Source organism: Gavialis gangeticus, unplaced genomic scaffold, assembly GCF_001723915.1.
Source record: "Gavialis gangeticus isolate Ggan-Ray unplaced genomic scaffold, GavGan_comp1, whole genome shotgun sequence".
NCBI classification, from domain to species: Eukaryota; Metazoa; Chordata; order Crocodylia; family Gavialidae; genus Gavialis; species Gavialis gangeticus.
The window spans coordinates 49620350-49645997 of NW_017728993.1; the positions used below are offsets into that span (position 1 = coordinate 49620350).

Sequence of the window (25648 nt, forward strand, 5' to 3'; positions counted from 1 at the left end):
AGTAGTATGCACCTTAAATAATCTCTCTCCTACACAGTAGTAAGAAAACTAACATTCCAGTGTAGATCTTTTTCAATCTTGTACAAAAAAATGAAATCAAATCTAAAGATACATTAAAAATGTAAGGAGCTTCAATTTTCAAAAGTGTTAATCAAATGTCAGAGTACTAATACCACATAATATGGATGAGATATTGGGCCACATTTTCCGGTATGGTAAATCATCATCATATCTTTAATTTTTAATGGAGCACTATCATTACCATCAGCAGTGTGTGTGACTTACGGATTAGTGTTTTGAGCACCGAGTTACTTGATCTCACAGACAGATGCAAAACTGATATAACTGATAATATCTGATAACTGAACGTTTCAGGTATTAGCCTCATCCCAAACTATTGGGGTTCAAATTGAAAAAAACAACCAACCCATGACTGAAGTCAATAAATCTGGAGCTTAAAGAATATGATGTTATCTTTGCCTACTAATCTTTTCTCTATAAGTTATATCTCTTCCTCAAGTTTATTTTTGTGATTATTGAACATTTTTAATGCGCTAACACCAAAAAGAAAGGCTTTAGGTTATTGCTATTTCACAAATCATGCATCAATTATGTATCCAGATGGCTCTTATCACTTAACAAGGCAATGCCTGGTATTTGTTTCTCTAATATGTCTAAAAGAGGAAAAAAGAAAACAAAGTGCTTTCTTTCCCATCCCACAGATGTTTCAATTTTTTTGTCAATGTTTTCAGCTTTCTTACCTTCTCACCAACACCTCCAACAGAGCCAATTGAGCCTGGGGGCCCTTGAGGACCCTACAATAAAAAAAGCCACAAAACCATATAAGTTATCCAACATATATTTCTCACTGTTGTATCTTAAAACAGGAATGCAGTAAGCAGTACACAAGCATGTTTCTTACATCAGCTCCATTAGGACCCTGAGGACCTCTTGGACCTGGTGGACCGGGTGGACCCTGCAATAGAGAGAAAATGCAATATGTGAATTCAGGAGCTTACAATCATAAGAATACAGACAAGGCAAGGATTTTTCTGGTATTACCTTTTAATGGACCAACTGCATAGTTGGGATAGATGGTTCATTGCTGTTTAGTAACAAGGTGTTTGATGTGTAGAAAGCTGTTAATCTTCGAAGTGCAACATACACTGTGTTGGCCAGATTGTGCTACCCAATAAAAAAAGTTGACAAGGGCTAAGGGCTCAAAGAGTTGTACGTCCTTGTTTCCCTGTATTATGGACACCTACATCCTTGGTAATCTACTACACCTGTAGATTACTTCTATTGTTTATTTATGCTTTTACACAGTGCCCTAAGTCTCCCAAGCAGGGGCTGAGATGCACTGCTGCCTCCAGTGCAGTAGCATTTCTCTTTCTTTCTATTAAAGTGAGCAAACCCCCATTTTAAAGATGAGAAAATGGATGTACAGAATTTTTTGTAGGATCACAGAGGGGATTGTTGACAGACCCAGGATTTAGTTCAGGCTGTCAGGTCTATAAGCATACCTGGAGACTATGAATATAATATTGAATTATAAGACATAAGTAAATCAATAGCAAACAATTTTTTTTTTTATGGCATTTATAATGAACAAGAAAAGAAACCCTTACCATTGGGCCAACATCACCATTTTCTCCCTTTTCACCTGGTGGGCCAGGTAAACCCTAACAATAGGAAGAGAAAAGAAAAAAAAAAAATCAAGAAACTACATGAAATGTTAAGAAAATGTAAACCACATTTCACCTGTTAAGGAAGTCATCAGAAATAATTTGAAAATGAACATTTTTTTAACTTTTTTTATTTTAAATTACTTTCATGTGTCAAAAATATTAAAAAATGCAGACATTTTATAACTGGTGAGGTAGAAAGTTTATGATAAAAACTTAAGTGTTGATAGGCTTGATTTAAACAAGATTGCCATGATTTTGTTCATTGGATTACATACTGTATATTCCCCCACATTAAAAAAAATCCTTTATTGGCTTACCTTTGAACAACTTAGACTATACCTCCTCAAAAACATTACAGGAAATAAATTGTAATGCTCAACAATAAACTTTCCTTAAGCAATATAACTAATTCAAGCTTAAGTCATTGCCATCACTATATTCTCTCACAATGACACTCAAGACCAAATCCACAGGTGGCCTAAATTAACGTGGCTCCACTTACTCCATCTTAAGATCTACTCAGTTTCAATTTTACTTCAATGGTACTATCAATTTCAACATACATACAAAAAAACTGATAATCAGAATGTAATGCACAACCTTCACTCCTAACCTTCTGCAGTGCTCTATCAAAGAACTTTCAAGCATAACTTTAGGCTCAAGTACATCCAATCCCCAACTTCTGTCTGATCTGAATACATTCCTTACAACTAGGGTAGAAACCTTATAGCTGCTGAGATGGGAAGAAGAACACTTGTACCAACAAGGAGTTCATCTTTCACTAGGCAATTCTTTGCTGTCTAGTTCTGGCCAGTTTCTGGCCCCTCTACATCACCAGAATGATCACAAAATTTGGCTGAAAAAATACAAAGGCAATCATATTCTCAAAATTATACATCAAAACAAGAATAGACTTTATCTATCTGTTGGTATTATGACTGTGAGGTTAACCTGGTATAACACGGTATTGAATACCAACTTTAATTGTAGTGGCAGATACTGCATTGACAGTACAACTGTATAGTACAGAATTCAAGGGGAGACAGAATTCAGATATATTTAATGTGCTTCCCATACATAATGGCACCAGTCAGTTCTGTCTCTTACTGAAGACACTGCTGATCTATAGTTCTCGGCACAATGTGGTTGTTGCAAAGGCCTATTTATTACCATCTAATCAGGATAAGAGAGACAATTTTAACTCATCTTATGATGCAATTGATTTCTGTATTTCATTCCCTATTTATTTTTAAAGATAATAGTTTGTGCTGCACTAAAATGGAAAACTGTAACTAATAGTAATAGGTGTACTAAAATGTGTTTATTGATTACAGTACTGTCAGTGAATATTTGTCTTGTTACTGGCTTATGATGCTGGTTATAATGAAAGATGCTTTATTTAGAAACTTACTAAATGCATATTTACTACTGGATATACCATAACAAAGCCTCATATTTTAAAGCTTTGACACACTCTGAAGAACACTGATAAACTATATTTGATTATACTGAAGAAGAGGTCTGTCCCCATTTTTAAATATGCATTTTACTTACTATGCAGTTTTATTATGCCTCCAAAATGTTTGTTGTAGCAATGTTATTACACATTAATCAGAATTCATGTTCCATTGTGCCTTCCAAACATACTATTACAAAATAATGAGTCTTTACTGTTTCAAAACCTCACTTAATTCCAGACAAAATAGCAAGTCATATTTTTCAAACTTTCAAAATAAAATTCTAAATAATTTCAGGTAATTCTGGAAAAAAGCTGGTAAACAAAGGATGTGGAATAACACTAGTATTGCAGAAAATTCTTCAACGTTTAGAAAATAACAAGCAATTATTTTTCTAAATCTGAAAATATATGCAACTTTTGTTCTTTTGCTAGCTAGCTGTCTCATAAGAGTAGTACATATAGCTATTTTGGATGAATAGTGTCTAAAAGGAAATTTAATGTCACTGATGCCCCTGACAGATGCTAAATTAAAGGTGTGATGGGCTCTGATCCACAGTCTCAACAATCATGCTTCCTGCCATGCCACATACATATGGCAGGAAGCGTAACTGTGGGGATTGTGATCAAAACCCATTACACCATGTTGCTGGTGTAGGGGGAGCCCAGGATCACAATCTTGGGCTCCCCCTGGACTGGCAAATAGCAAGTCTGGCTCCCTGAGCTCCCCAAGCTCCTACTCCTGATCAGCTGAAAGGCAGCTGGAGGAGTGCATCATGTACTCCCTGTGGCTGGAGCCCTAGTCAACAGATTGGAGTGCCCAGTGTGAGAAATGCATGGAGCCTTTGGGTTATATAAAGGTTATGATTTACTTTTACATAAGAAATGGAAAGCAGTGATCAGGTTATGATTACTTTCTAGGTTTTCTGACATTTTTTTAACTTCCTTAATGGGATCCTACTACTGTATAACTTTGTTATATGTTGGCAAATGATATTTGATTTGACTTTCATTTCAGCTATTCAGTGCTCTATTAATATCAGTATAACTTCTCTTAAAGTGAGGATCCTTGAATAAAGAAGATGATTCAGCTTTTATTGTTGAGTTCCTTACAAGTTACTTTGCCGTTATCCATTCAATCCAACCAAGATTAACAAAGGGGGAATACAGCTATTTTATACTTTAAAAATCATCTCTACATGAATGTCCTGTGTTAAAAATCCTACCCTTCTGCCCCAGCTAAAATTTGGCATGGTAAGTGCAAGGCCCCTATACTGAACCTAATTCCAGGTGGGAAGAATTCAAATAATGAGTAAATAAATAAATTCAAAGTAACTGTGGTTTGGATCATAGATATTGCAGAAGAAACAAAATATTTTATATGAATTACTTGTTGCAAAGTATATACTAATTTCTAACTGTGAATGTAAAGAACTTTTTGTTACAACGCTGAATGCCTCATTAAGTATGATTCACTGGCAAGACAGACAGTGTTTGAGTGCACACATTCCAATTACATGGGAGAATTTTTCCAGCTTTGTTCTCCTGGTAGAAACAACTTACCCAGAACTGCAGGTATAGACATCCAAAGGCTGAGGCCCTGGAATTGAGAATTTGTAGTGCTGACATTGTGAAGCCAAGATGAGGTGCCCATGCACACATCTTAGCATGCTCCACAGGCTCCCTTAGTCTGGCAGGCAATAAGTGGCAGCAGGGCATAGGGCAACCCTATTGGTTCACCTAGATTGACCATGGTGGACATTGTGAAGGGAGGGGGGGTTCTGCTCCCTGCTGGAGTAGCAAAGTCCAGTGAGGAGCAGATCATCTCCCCCAGAGGGAAGAGGGGGGGATGCTGGAGGACTATGTTCTCTTCTGAGAAAAGTCCCACTGCATGCACAGACATGCTTTTTCCCAGGAAAGCTCTCCTGGGAGTGATTTGACCCTGGTTGTTCCTAGGTTATTTTTCTTCTACAGCAGCTATTTTTACTCTGGAAGAAAAAGCCTGAATATCTGTACACTTGTGGTTTTCCTGGGAGAGCACTGTGATTTCTGTCTGTATGAGGCTAATAGCTCATAAAGCACTGTTATTAAGATTTTTTATCATTAGTTTTCTTTTTAAACACAACCTGAGGCAACAGTAGTGCCAACACTTGTGCACATGCAAAGCATTTTAGTAACTGTCTAAGGCAGATTTTCAAAGGGCCAAAAAGCAAGTGGACACAAAATGGGAATTCACTATCCATTGTGCTTTTGAAAATTTCCCCTGAAAGTTCACATTTTTATGGTGAAATGCTAACCCCGACAAAAATCAGTGAGAAAAACCTCCCATTGACATCAGTGGTTCAGGTTTTCACCCTTAAACATTACAGTTTGAGGGCTCATCCATGGTTTTTGTGTTGCAGATTCACACTCTCTATTAATTGATTCTAAAACAGTTCAGACAGGTAGATGCACATTTTAAAAGCTTGCTCCAACATAATTTGTTTTTAATGGAGCTTTCTGGGGATTTTAAAGAAATATTAAAGCTTAAAAGACACAACAATGAAAACTACCTTTAAAAAGAAACTTAAGCTAGACTTTAGATTTTTTTCCTTTATTTTCCCTGCATGAACAAAAATAATTTGGAAGATTTAATACCCAATATAAGTACCTCAGTAGAATTCAATTTCAGCTAGTAAAATGTGATTACTATGAAATATGATAAACAAGAAAGATAAAGATGTTACTCTCTAAGGATTTGCAGTTACCATGAGAACCATATTAGTGAATAAAAGGAGCTCTTGATTTCTCAGTGGTACTTCATTACCATTAGTGTATATGCGATCTGGGTCCATGGACCAGTACACTCAAAGAAAAATGAGATTCAGGGAAACTTAATTCTGAGTTTGAAATTATTCATTTGTTTAAGTTTCAACCTGGCTGATTTCTTGCTTTTTTGTATAGTTTCATTACATTGAAGCCATGGAGGTAAAGTACAGGAAAACTGATCCTCTTTGAAACATTTATTTTTTAAACAGTACTTTCAATCTAGAAGTATTTTAAAAAAGACATTGTTTCAGTCTCACACACACACACAGTGTGTTCAGTAAAAAAAGTCAGTGCACCGGAAGCATATCAGACAAGAAATGGGAAAAGTTATTTAGTTTATTCCACAAATTTTGAATCTATGGTTTCAAATTGAAAAAAAAAACTGTGTAACTTTCATATTACATCTGAATAACTAGAAACTGAATAACTGAAGATTTATACTAACTGAACAAAATACTTCCTGAGGCCAACTGGACTTCTTACATGGATAAATACTCTGTACTTTATCATTTGTTTCATGGAAGAGTAAAAAATCCTAAATATTTTATTTTATTATATAGAATCAAATAAAAAATTCTCATATACAAGATTTTTAGCTTGCATTTGTATGGCTGAAATAGTGACACTCAGACATAAAAGAAATAACACCTGCATTTTCTTTATGTTCCTGACTACCTCATGCACTGACTATACTTTGAGAGGAAGGAAAGGCTAAATTAAACCAGACAACATTGTCAACAAAGGCAACATATACACATAGATAATTTTTCTTAATCTAAGCCCCTATTTTGAAGTGTGGGGATCCTGATACACAAGACATGGGAGGCTGCTGGAGCACAATAATTACCATGCTCCAGCAGACTTGATTAGCTCCGACACACTGTAATTACAATGCCTCAGAGCAGCATCCAACACGTCTACAAACACCCATCATGATTCACCTCAATATTACAATCTATAAATCTGTTTATGAATCCTACAAACACAAGATCTCTTATCATGTGATTGGTTGATGTTAAATGTAGCTAGTGAAAGGCAAATCTTTATTGTTTTGATCTGCACTGACATGCAAATAAAATGACCTACAGCTGTAGGAGAAAAATAATTTTCTTACCTGAAGACCAATAGGGCCTGGAGGACCAGGGAAACCTCGAGAACCTTCATCACCTTTCTGTCCAAACATGCCTTGTTGACCTCGGGGACCTGGCTCTCCATCACCTCCCTATTAAACAATAACATCATAAGCAAAGAACATAAATATGTCAGACTAGGCCCTATCAGAAGGGGCTCTGCTGAAATTATTGGTCCTATGCTGTCATAAAACCAGTGTAAGAGATCAGAATCAGATCCACTGTGTCTGCAAAAGTACTTAAAGCAGCAATTAAACTTTAATCAACATTATTTTGTCCAAATGAAATACAGGTATGTGAAAGAAGAAAGAACTGTGCTGCATATAGCTTAATTTTCACTAGGTAATTATGTCTTTCATTTCTACATAGACACTCGATCACTGAATGGCTCAAAGAAAGTCCTGAAAAAGCCAGCAGGACTTACTGGGCTGAAGAACATTTCCTATCACTCCCTCCTCCCATCCCCTGCTCCTGTTGGAGAGGGCTGGGTCCCAGCCCAGGCACCCTTTTGGCCACCAAAAGAAGTAGAAAGACCTGGCCAGCCTGCAAGCTCTACAAAACCAGCACACCTCTTTGGGTGGGTGCTGCCTTGTGGAGCCACTGAAGGGGAACCGTTAAGGGTGTCCTCTAGCTTTCCCTTCAGTGATGACCAAAGCAGGGGTGGGGGGTGGATAAGGGTCTTCCTTTTACTTTGTTGTAAGGGTTATTTTAAAATATAGAACCATGTTTGTTGAGGGGGAAGGGATGTGGGGATTTAGGAGTGCTTTCTGAGAGTTGGGAAATAGGTTGCTGGCATGGCAGAAATAAGTTTTTGTTTGCATGCAAGTGGCAGCTGTGAGGTGTGGTTAGGTTTGCTTGTGTGGAGGTCTGGGCAGAGGCAGTGGTTGGGGAGAGGGAAGAAAGCCACAGTTCTGGAGTTCTGGTGTATTGTTTGAGGAGTTTTCCCTGTGGATTTTGTAGTTTATTGTAAGCCAACCTAAGCCTCTTGGATAGGGTGGGATATAAATCTATAAATAAAAAAATATATTGATACAACAGCACAGGCAGCCACAATTAAGTGGGGAGGGCAGGGAGGCAGCATGCGTGGATCTGGGGTGCTGGGTAGGGCAGGAGAGGCAGTGGGCCCAATCTAGGCCAGCAAGGAAGGGGGGATATGTGAGATGTTTTCACTAAGGTTTTCACTAAGGCCACTAAGCCACTAGAGTGGCTACACCTTAGTGTAACACAAACTGGGTAACAAGGATCAGACATAATCCTGCCATGGAGTGGCATAACTTTGAGCTGCATAACGAGTGTTTAAGATTATTTTCAGGTATTAATGTGCAGACAACTCACATGTTAAGAGCTCCAGGAGGCACTCAACATTATTGTATAACATAGCCTTGAGTCTAGGGACATGTTATCACTCCATGTTAACCATGTTGAATTATCTTCACATTAAGCAGCAAAAAAATATTCCAGGGTTTTAGAGTTAATGAAAAGGTCTAAGTTAACTATGTATACAATCAGCTACTTACAGCTATACCAGGGGCACCAACAGGACCTTGAAGACCTGGTGGCCCAGGAGGACCCTGCAAAAAAAAAAAAAAAAAAAGGAAAAAAAGGAAAAGACAGTAATTTTCATGTCTGGAATAAGATAAGCAGCAGATACAAAGAACAGGTATTTGCATCAGCAAGGTCTATTAAGCATTTTTACATTCCTCCAGAGAGAATGCAATATTACTCACAAGTCTTTTACATTCAGTGCAGTCAAGCATTATTTGTTTAGCTCTCAAAGACTCAGAATTGCATGTCTATAATAAATTTAACTGACATTTATTGAAGGCACTTACATTTGTAATGTTTCAGGATATTTAAAAATGGATTTCCATGCAAACATGAATCAAAGATGAAAACTGGGTTTTCTGAAACTAAAAATAGCAGACCTTTTAATGAGATTTGCAGAGAGAAAAGTCAACCCCTTCAGGTGTATTCTTTCCATCCGTCTATAAACGAAAGGCTTAGGATCTGAATCACAGTTTTCATAAAACTTTAAATGCTTCTTGTGATTGTAGAAAACTTGCTATTCTGACACAATGTATCTGAGAATATGCAAAGTGTCTGAGTACTCAGCTTCTCAGCACTATGTACAAGATGCTTCTTTTGAGAAAACCTATTTCACAGTATTTTGCCATTGTAAAGGGCCCTCAGTGGAAGTAAATTACATTATTGCCAGAGTAATTTAAAGAGACTTAGTGTGACTAAGAAACTAGCCACATATGAAACACACATGCTATGCATACATATGTATATCATCTATCTACCTAGGTGTATATGCTGTTGTCCCGACCATGCATTCCTTACTCATGTTGATAAGATTTACTGAGGCCAACTGGACTTCTTACATGGATAAATACTAAACAGTGATGCTAATGGCCCTGCATGTGTAACCTTTGTCATTTATACAGGATACGTTTAGAAAGCAAGAAGTGATAGAATTCTACATGAGAGATGATAGGATGTCTAATTTATGTTGCATAATGAAGAGACATTGATTAATTAATAAATCATGCTGTACAGGGATAAGATATTTTGTTAGGTGGAGACATGTAAAATACTAATCTAAATTTTATTATACATTCACAAAACTTACTGCTTCTATTTTAATGGTATCTGGTCACATTAACAGAAAAATGGAATAGGTCAGACCAGTTGTTCTTAGTCTTCTTTAGGCTCTAAGAAAATGCCAGCTCTTAGCTTTCATTCACTTTTTCGACTATAATGGAGCAATTCTTCTATTGCAAGGAACTCAGAAAGACTGCAACAGGTCGGAATGTTTTTGACAGTATGGATTCCTATTTGAAATCTCTGGCAGGATCTTGTAAATCATGTGTTGGTGTTTGCACCTAATGCTAATATTACACAACACCTTTAAAAGAATTGATGGGTCCCTGGGGTGTCACAGCACACTGATTTAGAATCACTGGTTTATACAAAAAACATGTATATAATAGAAAGGCAGAATGCTTCCAGAAGTTCACTGGCTCCAATGACTGAGACAAAAGCAGCCTCAGGTAGACTTTTAAAGCTCTGCTAGACATTACTTTTGTCACACTGGAGCAGGACAAAACACATCAGGTCAAACATTCAGGCTTTTTGTCCCCATATAAAAAAAATAGCTAATCTCAATCTGGCCCCCAAATAGTGGATCAACAGCAATAAAAAAGTGCTGTTAAAACAGTTATTTATTTGTTGCAGGAAGACTTTCTATTACAAATTTAAAACATACCAGTAGTGGCATTTCTATCTGCCAGTATCTGCCAGTACTTTACTCTCCCTTTCCTCTTTCAAGGTGAGCTGCCAAGGAGACTTAGTAATGTATTTCAAGCATACCAACAAGCAGTGACAAAACAGCGTTATAAGGGGTCTCCTGGGAGGGGGTGGGGGTTGCAGGGAGTCCCATTCACCCTTGCTTCCAGACAGTATGGGTGATGGGCTCCACAACCAGTGGGGACAAGACTGACTACTAGGTGCAGACCTTCAAATCAGTCCCTGCCATCGCAAGAAGCATACAGAGAAGAATATGCAACCATTGCAAGTGCTTACAGAAAGCCCTGTCAGTGGGGATGTATGATGCAGGGAGCACACAGGAAGCCTCCGTCATCTGTGCAGTGCAGCTGATGGGGCTCAATCAGTCCTAAGATCTGGTGGTGGAGCTCTGAGAAAGTACCAGCAGCAGAGGTTGAAGGGGGCTCAGTCCCCTATCAGCCTCTGCCATTGACTCGTAGATGATCAGGCTCTCCTGGGGGTTGGCAAGAGTGCAGAGAGGGTGTAGGGCAATGTGATTCTACTCATCCAAACACTGAACAGAACCACCCCCCTGTCTCCTGCCTTGCCACTCACCTTGATTATCCTCCCTCCACTGGTGACCGGGGTCATAGTGGGCTGGGTAGTTTGGGCAGTACTCCACCAGGCCTCTGCCACCACTGGGGCAGAGGAAGGGGACACACATATCCCCTACAGGGAATCAGGAGGAGCCACTGCTTAACCCAGGAACTGGAAAATCAATGACTGAGACTCTATGGACTCAGTGGAGCTTGAAGATCTCTTGGTTCCAGCTGTGCCCAGAGAACTGCTTCAGTTCCCAGAGAGCATGCTATCCTCCAGAAACAGGGTGCAGCTTGCTCTGGATGACTAGGGGGATTACCACTAGATCCTCAATACTGTGAGGGATCATGAGGTAGAATGCCAGAAATTATTATTTGGCCCACAACTTCTACAACACTATGTCTACATGAGGAACATGAGATTTCTGCTGGGTTGAACAACTAGCACTGACTCATGAGGCACCCACTGAGCCTTCCTCTGCCCTCCCCCTACAAGCAATGAGGATCCTTGCCATTATTAGCCTCAACATCCATGGCTTCATGATGAGTCTCTGCACATGCCAGGTACTCACCAGAAGCAGAGTACTCTGTGCTGTTTGTGCAGGAGGCCCATGAACACCAGCTGCTGAAACAAGCTGGCACCTGGTGTGGGAAAACAGGGTCTACTTCAGAGACGTGATGTGAGGCTGCAACCCTGTTCTTCCCAGGTCTTCAGCCAGAGATCCTGCAGATAGCTGAGGTGATGCCAGCCTCCTTCTCCATCTCTGTGGCCAAATACAGGGGTTCATCCTGAACCTGGATTTGTGTCCCTATTTACAACTCAGAGAAGACAGCTAATTACCATGACACCCTAAGCTTCCATGAGTTCCTGGTCCTGTAAGGTGGTCTGGCCTAGTGCTTCCACCACTGAGGGAAGCTGGGGGGGGGGGCTACGGCTCAGTCAGGATTTGTGAGCTGAATTACCAGATCCAGAGGTAAATCCATGGGCAGAATCCAAAACACAGGCCAGAGGCAGGGTTCAGAAATTGGATACTGAGTTAATAAATCCAAAAGACAGTGCATAAGTTGAGATCAATGAATAGTCATGATCAGGAAACAAGGAAACAGATCCAAAGTGAAATCCAAAAGCCAGAGTACAGGAACAGAGCTAATTGGGGTCAGGAACCAGAAAAGCCAGAGAGCACAGGAACTGGGAGGCTTACTAAAGCACATCTGAGTAAGAACTATTGGCTGGCCTCAAGTTTGCTGCCACAGCTGGGACTAAATGAGTAGGCTGCGCTCCCAGCAGCCAATCAGGAAGCTAGCAAGTTATTTAACTGGGACAGAGCTTATTAGTTAAAGACTTAAGATACGTGTAGCTGCCTAGGCAATTAGCCCAGGCTGGACTACTTGTTAGAGCTCCTGACAGGTCCTCACAAAGGGGCTTCAATGTCACCCATGAAGAGAAGGACTGACCAAGAAGGGAGTGGAGCCAGGGCACGGCAGACATCCTAAAGAAATGGCCATCTCTAATAGGTAGATGTGACTTTGTAGAATCCTTCCAGGAGTCCTGGCTAGTCTGGTGTGAGCAGCAGTGGATCTTTCCCTTGGTGCAGAGATGATGGTATGTGGAAGACTACACCTGGGTAGAAGGGCACACCAGGCTTGGGCAGGCAGCCATACAATCAATCTCAAAGGAGCTTTGCAAGCTGTAGAAGAACCTTATCACTAATTCAGACAACCCATCCTTCTGTAGAGAGTGTCAGGAGAAGTGGGAAGAGCTTCAAGCGCTGGAAGACTGCCATGGCCGTGGCATGTATTTCCAACTGCAGATCCAGCTCATTCAGGAGATGGACCATGGCTCCTGCCTCTTCTATGCTCTAAAGAAGAGAAGGGTGCTAAGAAGTACATCAATTGCCTCCTATCAGAGGAACGTTCTCCTTTCATGGATCCCATTGAGCTGAAAGAAGTGAGGACCTTATTTGTAAGACTCTTTTTGCTGGATCCAACTTTCTTGCAATAATATACATAAGGCCCATAAGATCCTGCCTCAACTTAGCACAAGTGACTAAGACTGATTGGAGGATTCTCTCATTGGCTGAGCTATTGGAAGCTGTCTTCTTGAAGCCCACCAACTAGTCTCCAGGCATCTACAGGCTGACGGTTTTCTTTCATAAAGCTAACTTGGAGCATCTATTATAAATCCACTTTAAGGTTAGTTAAAACAGTCTAATGTTCGAGGAAAGGGAATGTATCTCTGCAATGTCGCTGTCGAATTTGTATAGAGGGAAAAATGTTATTATGTGGTCCATAGCTTGACCAGGATGGCCACAGTCACATTTTGCAGAACTCCTAATACACCATTTGTGCATCAAGTGATCACAGTGGCCATGTCCAGTTTGGATCCAATTTAGAGCCTTCTATGTTTTCCATGGAAGGTCAAAAGCAGGAGACTTTATTGTTGGGACAGAAATTAGAGGTTTATTCTGAATGGTGATTTCATTCCACGCTTTCGTCCAAGCCGCTGCACTGTCGTTCCTACAAGGGCTTGTACATGGGTCCACAAAGGTTTCTGGGAGACTAAGCAGTGAGCTGGGAGGTTCTTTAAATCTCTATGAAAGGTCTCTATGGAAGGTCTCATTTGTTATTTATGCAGGTGACCCCTCGGTATGTAGTTTCGTCGTGGCAAATGTCTGGAGGAGCAAACTTGGCTAGCACCAGTAACCATTGAATTGGTGTAGATTTCAAGGTTCCGGTGAAAACATACATTGCAGAATTTAATTGGACATCCGCACATTTGCTATGAGTGCTAGCAGCCCAGACAGGTGCACATTACTCGGCCATTAAGAAGACCAGTGCCATAGCACAGGTGCAGAGTACTCCTGCAGTGGCACCTCAGCTTGTTTTGGTGAATTTTCGCACTATGTTCACCTGATTCAATCTTCGCAGCTATTTTCTGAAGATGATTAGGAAAAGTTAAGATGCAGTCAAGTGTCATACCTAGGTAGGGTGGATTTTGATCATGTTGTAATTTTTCTCTGCAAAAAGTGACATTGAGATGAATATGTTCTTTGTGGTTGTAGAGATGAAACACTTAGTCACAGCCTCCACTTGCAGAAATATTTTGCCATTATTGACAGGTCTAACATCAGTGTATCTTCAATCTCTTTGAAGGTCCTTACCTGTGTGGTAAGTGCCAGGTCATCAGCATATGCAAATTTCCTCAAAGATGTAGCAGGCTGACAGTAGTTCTATTATGCATTTAGGGCCATCCTTGGTTTGGATCTTGCTGCAGTCTGGGTAAAGTCTGAAGAGGAAGGGGAGCAGTTCCCTGCCATGCACGATAGTCATGCTGATCCTGCTATTCAAAAAAGGTGACCCCTGTGACCTAAGGAAATGGTGACCAGTCTTGTTCCTCTAAATGGACTACAAGGTCATAGCCAAAGTCATGTTGCTGTGGCTGATGTCTGTGCTGGTGAACATTAGCCACTATGACCAGACATATACCAGTCCAGGAAGTAGCATCTTCAACAGTCTGACCTGGTCTGGAAACTTTTTGAGCTTGCTCACTGATACTGTCATTCACCATCCTTTCCCTCAAGCAGGAGACAGCATTTGACAGGGTGGAACATGAGTACCTCCCATGTACTCTGAAGGCAGTTGCCTTTGGTCCTCTGTGGTTTCTTGAGATGCTTTATGCCTCCATAGACTGTATGGTCAAACTCAACTGGACCCTGTGCTGAACCCTTTGGATGGAGAGGGCATAAAGACTGCCTGTTGTCTGACTAGCTCTGTGCAATTTTTGTTGAGCCCTTCCTCTGGTCTCCTGCACAAATGAAGTTTGCCATAAGAGCAGTCCTTTCTGTATATGCTGACAACCTCACCATTCAGGACCTGGATGACCGGGTACAGGTGGAAGTTTTCCAATACATCTACTTGATAGCCTCCTCTCCCTGGATCAGCTGGGTCAAGATTTGGCCTAGTGGTGGGTGACTGATGGCAGGTGGGCTTACTCCCACACGCACTCCAAGTCATGCTAGTGGAGCATGGGCCTGCTGGTTTTTGTGGGGATCTACCTGCATCCCAGTAATCCCTTCCCACTGGAAAACTAAGACCAACACCAAGTCAGGATGTTTGACCGTCTGTGGACAGGGTTCGTCCAGTGTCTCTCCCTTTGTGGGAGGGTGATGGTTATCAACTAGTTTATCATAACCATGATTTGGCACTTTTTCAACACCCTCCAAGCATCCTGTCCAGTTTCCAGGGATTGGCACTGAGGTACATCTGACTAGGACAACACTAGGTCTTTGCAGATACCCTGTGCCTTCCTTTGTGTAATGGAAAGCATGACCCGGTCTACATCCTCAGTCTGGTGCACATCTTCCAGCTTCAGACCCTGCAGAGGCTCTTTTACAGTGCCTACAATGAGGCAGCACAGCACTTAATGGGACATGCCTTCTTCCTACTTCCAAGGGTTCAGGTAGGGCTGGCAGATCTTCTACCTAAGATGACCTCATATAAGAGACCACAGTGAGCTTCCAGATTTCTACCAGGACCTCAATGGGACTTGGAGGTTGGTCTCCTCTTCTTGATTCACAGATGTGGTCACCCAGGATGCAGATCTCCTAGCTGAGCCCCTGCTGAAAAACCCACAGCTGGTGGTGCTAGTGATGGAGATGCCTTGGAGAATGGTCTGTGGCGATGTTACCTATATGTAGGACCTTCTGGATTTTGTCAGGTGACAGTGGGCAAATTATTCTGCAAGTGGGAAAATTGGTCTGGTGTATGGTGCTTCCCACACTGTTCCCTGCCACTTACTCCAGGAGGTCAAGGCTGTCCTGTTACCCACATTCCTTCCCTATATACAATGGGTCCTGTGCAAGGGTATTCCCCACCTTCCCATATTCCCCAGGACTCCAGAGCTTGTCATGGGGCCCCTGATTCACCAGATCTCCCCTCCCCCACAATCCCCACATGGGGGATAACCCCCACCTACAAAAAAAAAGAGCCTACCAGACAGCCTAGTGCAGCCAGCTATACATGCTTGCATTCCATATCAGTCAGCATCCCAACCTCACATTCTTCCCAGATACCAAATGGTGGGCACTATCACTGTGGGTGAGGTTCCCCAGTAGACTAGACTGTATTTTCCCGGAATCCAACAAGCTATTGGGGATCTAGGTTGGTGGCTCCCCCACTGAGCCATCAGCACAGGTTTGCACGTGGCAAGCTTTATGAACATCTCTGACACCTGCCCCTTTTGCAATCAGAAAGAGACCCTGGTGCATGCCAACCTTGAGTGTGGCAACCTGCAACCCCTCTACCACCTCCTCAGGAACTTCTTATTGAGGCTCTGAATGTACTTCTCTCTACACCTTTTATTTTATGTAATTCCACCAAGTCACAGGACCTTCTGGGTCAATCTCCTCCTGGCTGAGGCCAAGTCCTCCATCTACTAGACCAGGAAGGAGGTTCTGACTAGAAGTAACTTGGAATACTGTGGATCTGTCTTTATTTCACTCATCTGTGCATGCCTCTGAGCAGTGTTTCATTGGATGGCATCCACAAGCTCCTTAGATATATTAGACGGGCAACTGGCACTAGCTAGATTTCTCTGATAAGTGTCGTCCCTTGGAACCTAATACCAGTATTCCTATTTTCCTATGATTCCTATGCAGTTAGTGACCACAGAAGGGGGCTTTTATTTTCTTCTTGGGCCTAGGGCTACTGTGCTTGCATGAAAAGTAGACCCATTTCCACCAGTGGCATTAGTGGATGCTTTAGATGAAGAGTGTATAAACAGGACACTGTATTTATTTCCATACCGTGTGCCCAAATAAGACATGCACCTTATTTGGGGAAGGCTAAAATGAAGGAATTTTTTTTTTCCTGTTAAACAATTATTCAGAATCGGTTTCCTTGTCTAAGATGTGCACCCGTTTTTTATTGCTAATATTTAGGGAAAAGGTGGGCATGGTATGTGAATAAATAAAGTATCACTTGTTTTTGTGTAAAATAGAGTGCATGAGATGCATTTGTTTTTGTCTTTTTACAATGGGTGTAACATCAACATATCAGGAAGAATGTTATACATCCGACAGGTACAGTGCTGGAATATCTGCAAAGTCTTCTCACAAAACACTGGCATTACAGCTGCCTTTTATGTCTAATACAACATAACTGTTGTACATTAAAACTCCAAAATCAATGAAGTTGTCTTAACAGTAATACAACATTCAAATATACAGAGGTGATGTGATAGAGTAGTTCATTACAGACAGTACAGGGACTTAAGAGACTGGCCTGAAAGTGTTAAGTGGTGGTTTTGTTTGAAACTCCAACCCAAGTATGTCAGGTGAATGGGGTGGATTACTACAGCCTAACAGAGGCTCAAATATTATAAAGTTTGCTCCAGTTGTGAGCAGTACATTCCAGTTCAAGAGCTGAGTTTAAGCTGATGTCTGTCTTGGGCTGGGAATGATTTGCTTGATTTCTTTCATTCTGATATGAGGCTTTGGAAAGGTCCATAATTAGAACATTTTCTACTCTTTCTATTCTTAAGAGGAAGGTTTATAACACGGCATTTTTTAGCTGTTATTGGGATTTTATTTCATTTTAAAACATCTTACTTTCCATGGGGTCTTAAATTACAAATCACAGCCTTTTATGTTTTTAAATAACTCTGATATTTTTCTGCTCAGTTTTTCTCTGTTGTAGTGATGTGTTTAAGATTTAGTGCATGCTAGGATGGCACTGGGGAAGGCATAAATTTTCTGTCTCTTTAGTAACATTTAGATAGATATTATGATGTATTTTCCAAGAGCCTGGTAGGCTGCAGCTAACAGATGTAATTTGGATACATTAGAGTATGCAGTAAATGTATCCAAATGCACTAGATTCCACTGAAAATACCAGACTTTACTTCTATACTCTAAGGATAAACTCACCTTGGTTCAGTGCCTCTGCATCTCTTAAGTCCTATTTAAGCCCTTGTTAATCATTTTTACATTTGCACTCCATTATTCACATATGGGAAGATTCTCTCTTTCACTCTTGAGGCAGAGTAGGGATAGGTCATAACAGCTATCTGAGTATTTTTGTGGTAGGGTTGAATCCCTAGAGAGGAGTATAGCCTGTATATAGAAGTATACAGGAGTAAGCTCCTGTAACAATTTGCTCACAATCCTAAAGTCTGTAGAACTTGTTGCACAGGAGATGGGGATGCATGTAAAGAATAGCTATCCTTGGCAGACAGAGATCTCTTGAGGGTCATCAATACAGACTTCTTGTTGAGTATCACCCAAGCACTTATAGTTGCAAACCATAAATCATTCCTTCCATCCTTGTTCTATGAGTTCAGTGGAAATATGAAAGAATTTATCTAATTGCTTCTAAAAAAAAAAAAAGATGTAGCAAGAAAATGTGGGTCTTATTCTTTATTACTTAAGACGCCCTACTCTCAAGGGCCCCATCTTCCCCACCTAAGCTTTTCATAGCTTCAGGGACCTCATGTCTTTTACCTTGCTATATCCAAAGACTTTCAGTACCAGCATTTGTCCTATCTCCTTCAGATGCTTTGAGTGAGGAGGCCAGTTAACACATTCTACTTCTTACTTCCCTTATGCCTTCATCTTAGTTTGAGGGTGCGGGTGGAGATGGGTTTCAAATAAGTATGTGTTCTTAAGTCATTGGACCTGAATGGGTATTGTTGCAGACAAAACCTAATTAAATGGCTAAGATAAATTGCATCTCTAACATCCAACACCTTTAAATGAATACAATACAACCCAGGCAGACTGAACTCAGAATTTCAATGGGTAAAATACTTCACATACTCATGAAAGCCTCACCCGTTGTTATGAGCATGAATACAGTATAATTTTCCAGCAATTATTCTGCAGTTATAGTAAAAGCTCTGTTTTCCGGCATCCATGGGGAATGCCAGTTAATCAAATCTGCTGGTTATCTGAGAGTTATACTTATTCTCCAGCCTGGTGGGTTGGAGGCATCTTTGCCTGTTCGGGCTGCCGTCCCTCCCACCACATCCAGTGCACCAGGACTTTCACTCCCTGGCATCAGTGTGCTGGGAGACAGGGAAGGGGGCCCTGCACAGGCTGCTTTGCTGCAGGCTGTGGTCCATCAGAAAAAAGTGGAACTCGGCTTGTGGTGGCGAAACCGGAAGTGCCATGGTGGGACAGATGCCAGTTAATAGAGCATTCTGGATGGTAAAGTGCTGGATAACAGCTTTTACTGTACTTTATTTGTGAAGCAAAAACATACCAGAAGCAACAGTAAAGCTAAGGGTCATGGACTGAGTTTACAGACTACTGGTCAGTTCAAGTATCTCTGCCAAGATGGGGTGAAACAGGAAAGGGAAACATGTCCTTGACAAGCTCAGAGACATACTGACGAAGCTATATGGCTGTTTAAGGGAGAAAACAGCAAGATGTGCCTGATGCTATATGCAAAACCCATACAGAACTGGGATCTGAACTGCAGAAATGGGTGCATTTCCCAGAAAACCAGCCTTTTCCTTGCACAGAGATTTTGTACTCCGGTATATCTCCATAGATGCACAAGTAGCAGTTGGATCTATCACTAACATACTAACCACATCAAGTAACAATGAAGCAAAACTTGTGCCTAAAAATGAATGGTTTTAATAAATGTTTTCACTTGTGAAATGAAAAATTACCAAATGGATTTTTTTTCAAGCTCATTCAAATATTTACCATTAGACTGAGAATAAGCATGAGTCCAAAAGTGGCTTTGTGCTCCAAATTTTTTAAAAGACATGGAGACAATAGGGAGGGTCCAAAATGGGAAACAAAAATAAGAGAGAGCTTAGAAGCCAAGCCATATGAGGACAGGTTGAAAGAAATATGCATCTTCAGAATGCAGAAAAGGTGATTAAGAGGGGACATGATTGCAAACTTCAGACATCTGAAGGATCATCAATGTGATGAGGGGAAACACCTCTTTTCCGTTGCTGCAGAGAGTAGGTCATGTACTAATGGCATGAAGTTGCAGCAAAGTAAACTTAGACTGGATATCAGGAAAACCTTTCTCACTGTTAGAACAATGAATTGGAACTAATTGTCTAAGGCAGGGGGTGGCCACTTTTTTGGCACAGCAGGCCACTGCTTACAACCCAGCCCCTGCCATGGACTGTAGCACCACATCCTCTATCCATCAGTAGATACTGTAAGGTCACTAGACAGAAAAAGGCAGGCACTAGGACTTGGGGATACTGCCTCTACTGCAGCGTAGAGAATACGCTAAACTGGGCAGGTGGTAGGACTCTAGGGACAACACCTTTGCTGCTAGTGTTGGAGCATGTCATCAATTTTCTTAGTTGCCATAGGCTAAATTTGGTCGGTGGGATGTAGGTTGCTGACTGCTGGCCTAAAGAAGTTGCCCAGGAACTCTACATTGCCCCTTCCCTCTTCCCACACACACGTATCAAGGGATCATGAGCTTTGTAGCCCAGAGCAGGTGACTATTGGAGAGGACCATGGTCAGGAGCAGAAGAATGAAGCAGAGCTTCATAGCTGGCTTAGTAATGAAAGAAGATTAAAGGAGCTTGGGAAAGTTTATGGAGGGAGTTTAATCACAGAAAGGGGAGTTCCAACTCTCCAGGTAGAGGTTATGTGTGGAGTTGTGTTTGCTCTTTTCAGGTTGCAGGACAGTGAAAGCTGTTTGGTTTTTCTCATGCTTCTGGGTATTGCTGGTTCACATATGGGTCTAGGAAGCAATTTTTTCCATTGCCCTTTGCTACAGTGTCAGGGTTTTTTCTTCTTTCTCAGAAGCATTTGCTGTTGGCTTCAGCCATAGCTAGGGATTTTAACTGTTTTGGCAATGCTGACACTGGGAGGAAAACCTTGAGGTTCCTGATTAGAGGGTCATGCCCTTCCATTTAGGGTTAAGCTGATCACCACATCTGGCATCAGGAAATAATTTTATCCCAACTTCAGAATGGCATGGACTGTGTGTTTTTTTCTGCCTTCCTATGTAGTAGGGGTCATGGCCTACTTCCTTAGGTCTCATAAGTGTGTTTTCAAGTTCTTTCAAGTGAATTAATAGCAAAAGGACAAGCTTATTTTAAAAAATAGCCATTTCTTTTTTGTTTTGCTTTCTATACATTTTTCTATGAAATTATTATAAAAAGCACTAATTACTGTATGGGTTGTATTTAAATAAAATGATGCTTCATGTGAAGATACAGCCAATCATGCATTTGGCAGCTGCTAGAAACAATCTATTTCTGTGGTACTAAATACACTATTAATCATAATAAATGCCTACCTTTTCTTATGACAAGGATTATAAATATGCTTTAAATGACTGAATAGGCTACACTTACCCTGAGTTTACCTAAGTCTCCTACTCAAAGTATAATGGAATCAAGAATTTCTCTGAAATGACTTTCCCCTCATTAATTAAGGAACTTGTTCAAACAAAACAGACCCAAAAAATGTACTGAACTTGAATAGAAGTGAAAATACTGGGGTTTGTCTGTTTATTTTCTTCCACCACTAAACAGTAACTTTAAAATAATGGAACCTGCCAATGAGTATATAAAAATAATCCTAACTATATATACATACTCAGTGGTGGGCTCTGAATTAGTTGCTGTCACTCAAGAAAGAGAACTTGGAGTCATTGTGGAGAGTCCTCTAAAGACATTGGCCCATTATGCACTGGTGATCAAAAAGGCAAATAAAATGTTAAGAATCTTTAGGAAAAACAAGTGGAAACAAAAGAGAAAATATTATGTCATTATATTTCCCAACGTCTTTAATTCTGTGGGCAGTTCTGCTTACCCTGTCTCAAAAGGGATATAATAGAAATTGAAAAAGACAGAGAAAGGCAAAAGGGATGACGAAGGGCATGGGATGCTATACAAGGAGAAAATTAAATGGCTAGGTCTCTTCAGCTTAGGATGACTTGGGAGTGGGGATGTGATAGAGTTCTATAAAACTGTGAATGGTTTTGGGACAGTGCTATTTACAATGCCTCATCACCCAAGAACTAGACGGACCAACAAAATTACCAGGTAGTCATTCTAAAATAAACAAAAGGAAATACGTTGTTTTTTTTACACAACACGTAACACCATGCACAACTTATTATAACAGGATGTTATGGAATAGTATAACCCAGTTCAAAAAAGAATTAGATGAATTTATGGAAGATAGGTCCCTTTGTCTATTAAAAGCAGGTAGAAATGTAACCTATGGGTTGTGACTGAGAGGATGAGACAGAAGATAGAGCATATTAAGAAAGATCTATTTCGTATGTTCTTCCTCTAATGAAGTAGTTACTTGTCAGTGTTGGAGACTGGATACTAGACTAGATGAACCTTTGGTCTGATCCCCCATAGTAGTTGGCATATATTTATCAGAATGATGAAAATTATTGAAATAATATGGGGAAAGTTGTTCCTGAGATACCTGTGGGTGATTGAAAGAAGAAAATGCTTAAACTGCTGTGTAAATCTGCAAAATATTACAGTCTGATCCAGCTTTATCAAAATCAATAGGCCGGAGGGAAGGAATCTTTCTTTTGACTTCAGTGAGCCCGGAATGAACTCAAGACATCTGAAAGTTTATATAAAACAACTCACTTTATGTGTGTCTACCTGAACTAAAAATCCAAAATCAATGAAGTTGTCTTGCCAGTAAGACAATTTAAAGCTGGATAAGGATATGCAATAAAGCTGTATTATGGAATACACTTCCATGCTGACTCCTAAAGTTTACTACTCAAGCATCCATTATATATTAATAGTAATGTATATTTATACAAAAACGTTTTGATATTTTTCTGCCTTCTAGTTTACCCATCTATAAATTATGATCTAAGTTAACAAAATGTAAGAGAATACTTATTATTTAAATAAATGTAAACATCATTTTTTGAAAATTATATATAATATACTTCATAGATGTAATTAAGTAACATGGCGTTATTGAAATTTGTTTCTGTTTAAATTTGTGAAAGTACATGAGACACATCCCGGTGTGATGCATCAAAACTTTTTGTTAGATAGAGAGGTAAAGCAATTAATTCAAATTCAGTAAAAAGAAGAAGCCAATACATGGGACAAAACAGTTAAGATACTCACGTTTTCTCCCTTGTCACCTTTACTGCCTTTCTGACCTGGTTCACCAATTTCTCCCTGTAATTGAAAGCCAGAAGCTAAGCTGATGCATTAGAATAGCTTATCTCCCATTTAACTGCAGTCAATATCATAGCATCTTTAAATGCCACTTTTAATGTGAATACACTACAAGTTTTAGACTTTAGTTACAAGTGTGGAGTACTAAGGTGGACATTATTCCATCAGTTATGTTAGTAAAACAGATTAAGGTATTGATTTTTATAGTACAAACTGTACCATGGCCTGGCTTTGAAGTATACTGCAACTGGGTTTAAATACAGGAAACTGTTTTTGTTTTGTTTTGTTCTGTTTTAAAGGCAACCTAATTATGAACTGCTTATGACTGTACTCTAATTTATAGCTAATCTAACTGCACATGACTGAGCAATTGCTTCTCACTGTTGTGCATACTTTTTGAAAACCTCAGCTTAAGTCAAATTACCCAAGATGCCATGTCTGGAGATGTTCTTGTTTAGTATAATAATAAAAGACAGTTTGTGTGATTTAACGTAATTCGTTTCCCTGGCTTACATAACAACACATTCATGTATTACAAACAAAGTTCTGATTTTTGTATTAGTAACGTTAGTTAAAACCTTGAAAGCTTGTTTAAAAGGAAAATATTAAACCAAACCCAAGCTTGCAACTCAATACTGAGAGATGCTTAAGTTGCCTTCACCTCTTTCTGAAGTCAAGAAAACCTTGCATAATTAGACTTTAGGGTTTAAGCTGTAAACATTCAGTCCCAGCACCTTATCTCACCAGCAGCAGGACTAAATGACTAAATATTATTAGAAAAGTTTTATCTTGCTTATTCACTGAGGACTTTTTTTTAATAGCCAAATATCAATTGTAATATCAAATATCCTAGATTGTTTTGCTACATTTTCATCCTCTCTTTTCTGTCAGTATAAATCCTAATCTATTATTTCTTGGACAGAAATCTTGGATTCCTGTAATATCTATCTCTCAGACATTGGGGTTTTTTTAAAGGTTGTGTAGCCATAGCAGTTAGCCTGTAGAAATCTACAGCAAGTTCATTTTTGTACACAAATCACTATGCAGATTCATAAAACCAAACTATAAGGACTGACTTTGTCACCATCTTCTCCAGGAGAACCAGCAGGCCCTGCAGGACCCGGAAGACCTACAGGACCTTGTACTCCATCACGTCCAGCTGGACCCTGAGGACCCTTTTCACCCTGGTGTTGAAAAAAGAAATATTACCAGTCTGATCAAAGGAGAATAATTAATTATTTGATGATAACAACATGCAGAGATATTTACATATATGTTGTAAGGGTTATAAAATAATAAGAAAAGAATTTCAGTAAATTACAAAACAGAAAGATCAAATGAAAACTTCTTACCAATGACATTTTATTGCCACCACGTGTCAACTGTTCCCTCTATGATTGCACAAGAGTTAATACTAGAAGTTAATTTAGCCTTTGTGTCTAATTGTTTATGTTCCACATAACTCACTTAAATGAATTATAGTTAATTGTCTTTATACTGTGTGCTATTAACCATTTAAGTGCTGCCCCAACCAGCTGTTCATGTATAGGTAACATTTTGGCTTTCCTAGTTTCACAGCACAAAAAACAACCCCTGGCTATTTTTCCTGGCATAGAGAAAACCCTTAGTAGGCTTGTAGCTGGCAGTCTGCCTTGTCCATCATTTTTAGTGCAAAGAATGGGCATGCTGGAAGAAAGAATGTCCAGCATCTAGTAACAATTCCTAGCTGGCAGATAGTGCATGTTAGGCCGGTTTCAAAACTGTTTTACTCTGCACCTGAGATCTGGATTCAGCTCCCTGATAGCCCACTTTCCCTACACGAGGAGCAAATCTATATGAGAAGTTTACTGCACAGTTGACTAATTAGTATGCAGCAAACATCTTGACATCTACACGAGCAACCCTGTTAAGCTGGAGTAAACAAATTTACTCTGCATCAGGATAGTACTTGTAAATTCAAGTACTATTCTGCTTCAGAGTAAAAAACTTTACAGCCGTGGATGTGTAGATGCTGCCTGGCTGGCTGAGATTGCTTCATTGTGGGGGCTGCCTGCCAGCTTAGGCCCATGATGAAGCTCCCTTGTGCCTCAGTCATCCCCTCCACAGCACATTATGCTGATGGAACAGCCCTGAGTGGGCAGGCTGACCCTTGGGCATGAGCCACTGATGCCACCTTAGTCAGGCGGGGCACATGCCTCCCCTGCGACCATTCTCACTGCCTGGAGGGGTCCCCCCACAGCAGATCTCAATATCCGGGGGGAGGGTCCCCTGTGACAGATCTTACTGCCGGTTGATTGCTGCAGCTGCTTCCAGGAGTGGCTGCGGCCACTTCTGGGAGTGGCTGTAGCCACTTCTGGGAGTAGCTGCAGAGATCAGCCGGTGCTTGCTGCAGGGGGCACTGGCACTCCCACCTGCCCCTCCTGCCCATTGCCTAAGTGGCAAGCGCAACAGATCAGGGGGTGCACTGGTGCTCTCAGGGGGTGTGCGTGCACCCCCATGCATCCCGTACATGTCACCAATGCCCTTGGATCCCCTGCCAG

General features: G+C 40.4%; 1 protein-coding gene across 2 annotated transcripts in view; it reads right to left on the reverse strand.

The window, feature by feature from the left end:
• COL11A1 (collagen type XI alpha 1 chain) overlaps positions 1–25648 on the reverse strand; it is a 334641-nt gene that overhangs the window by 85192 nt on the left and 223801 nt on the right. For both annotated transcript variants that reach the window (XM_019501723.1, XM_019501722.1), the window contains exons 43-49: positions 24185–24292; positions 23055–23108; positions 8600–8653; positions 7067–7174; positions 1629–1682; positions 923–976; positions 762–815 (exon numbers count right to left, since the gene is read on the reverse strand). In XM_019501723.1, the coding sequence (XP_019357268.1) occupies positions 762–815; positions 923–976; positions 1629–1682; positions 7067–7174; positions 8600–8653; positions 23055–23108; positions 24185–24292 (486 nt within the window). The remainder of the gene's footprint in view (positions 1–761; positions 816–922; positions 977–1628; positions 1683–7066; positions 7175–8599; positions 8654–23054; positions 23109–24184; positions 24293–25648) is intronic.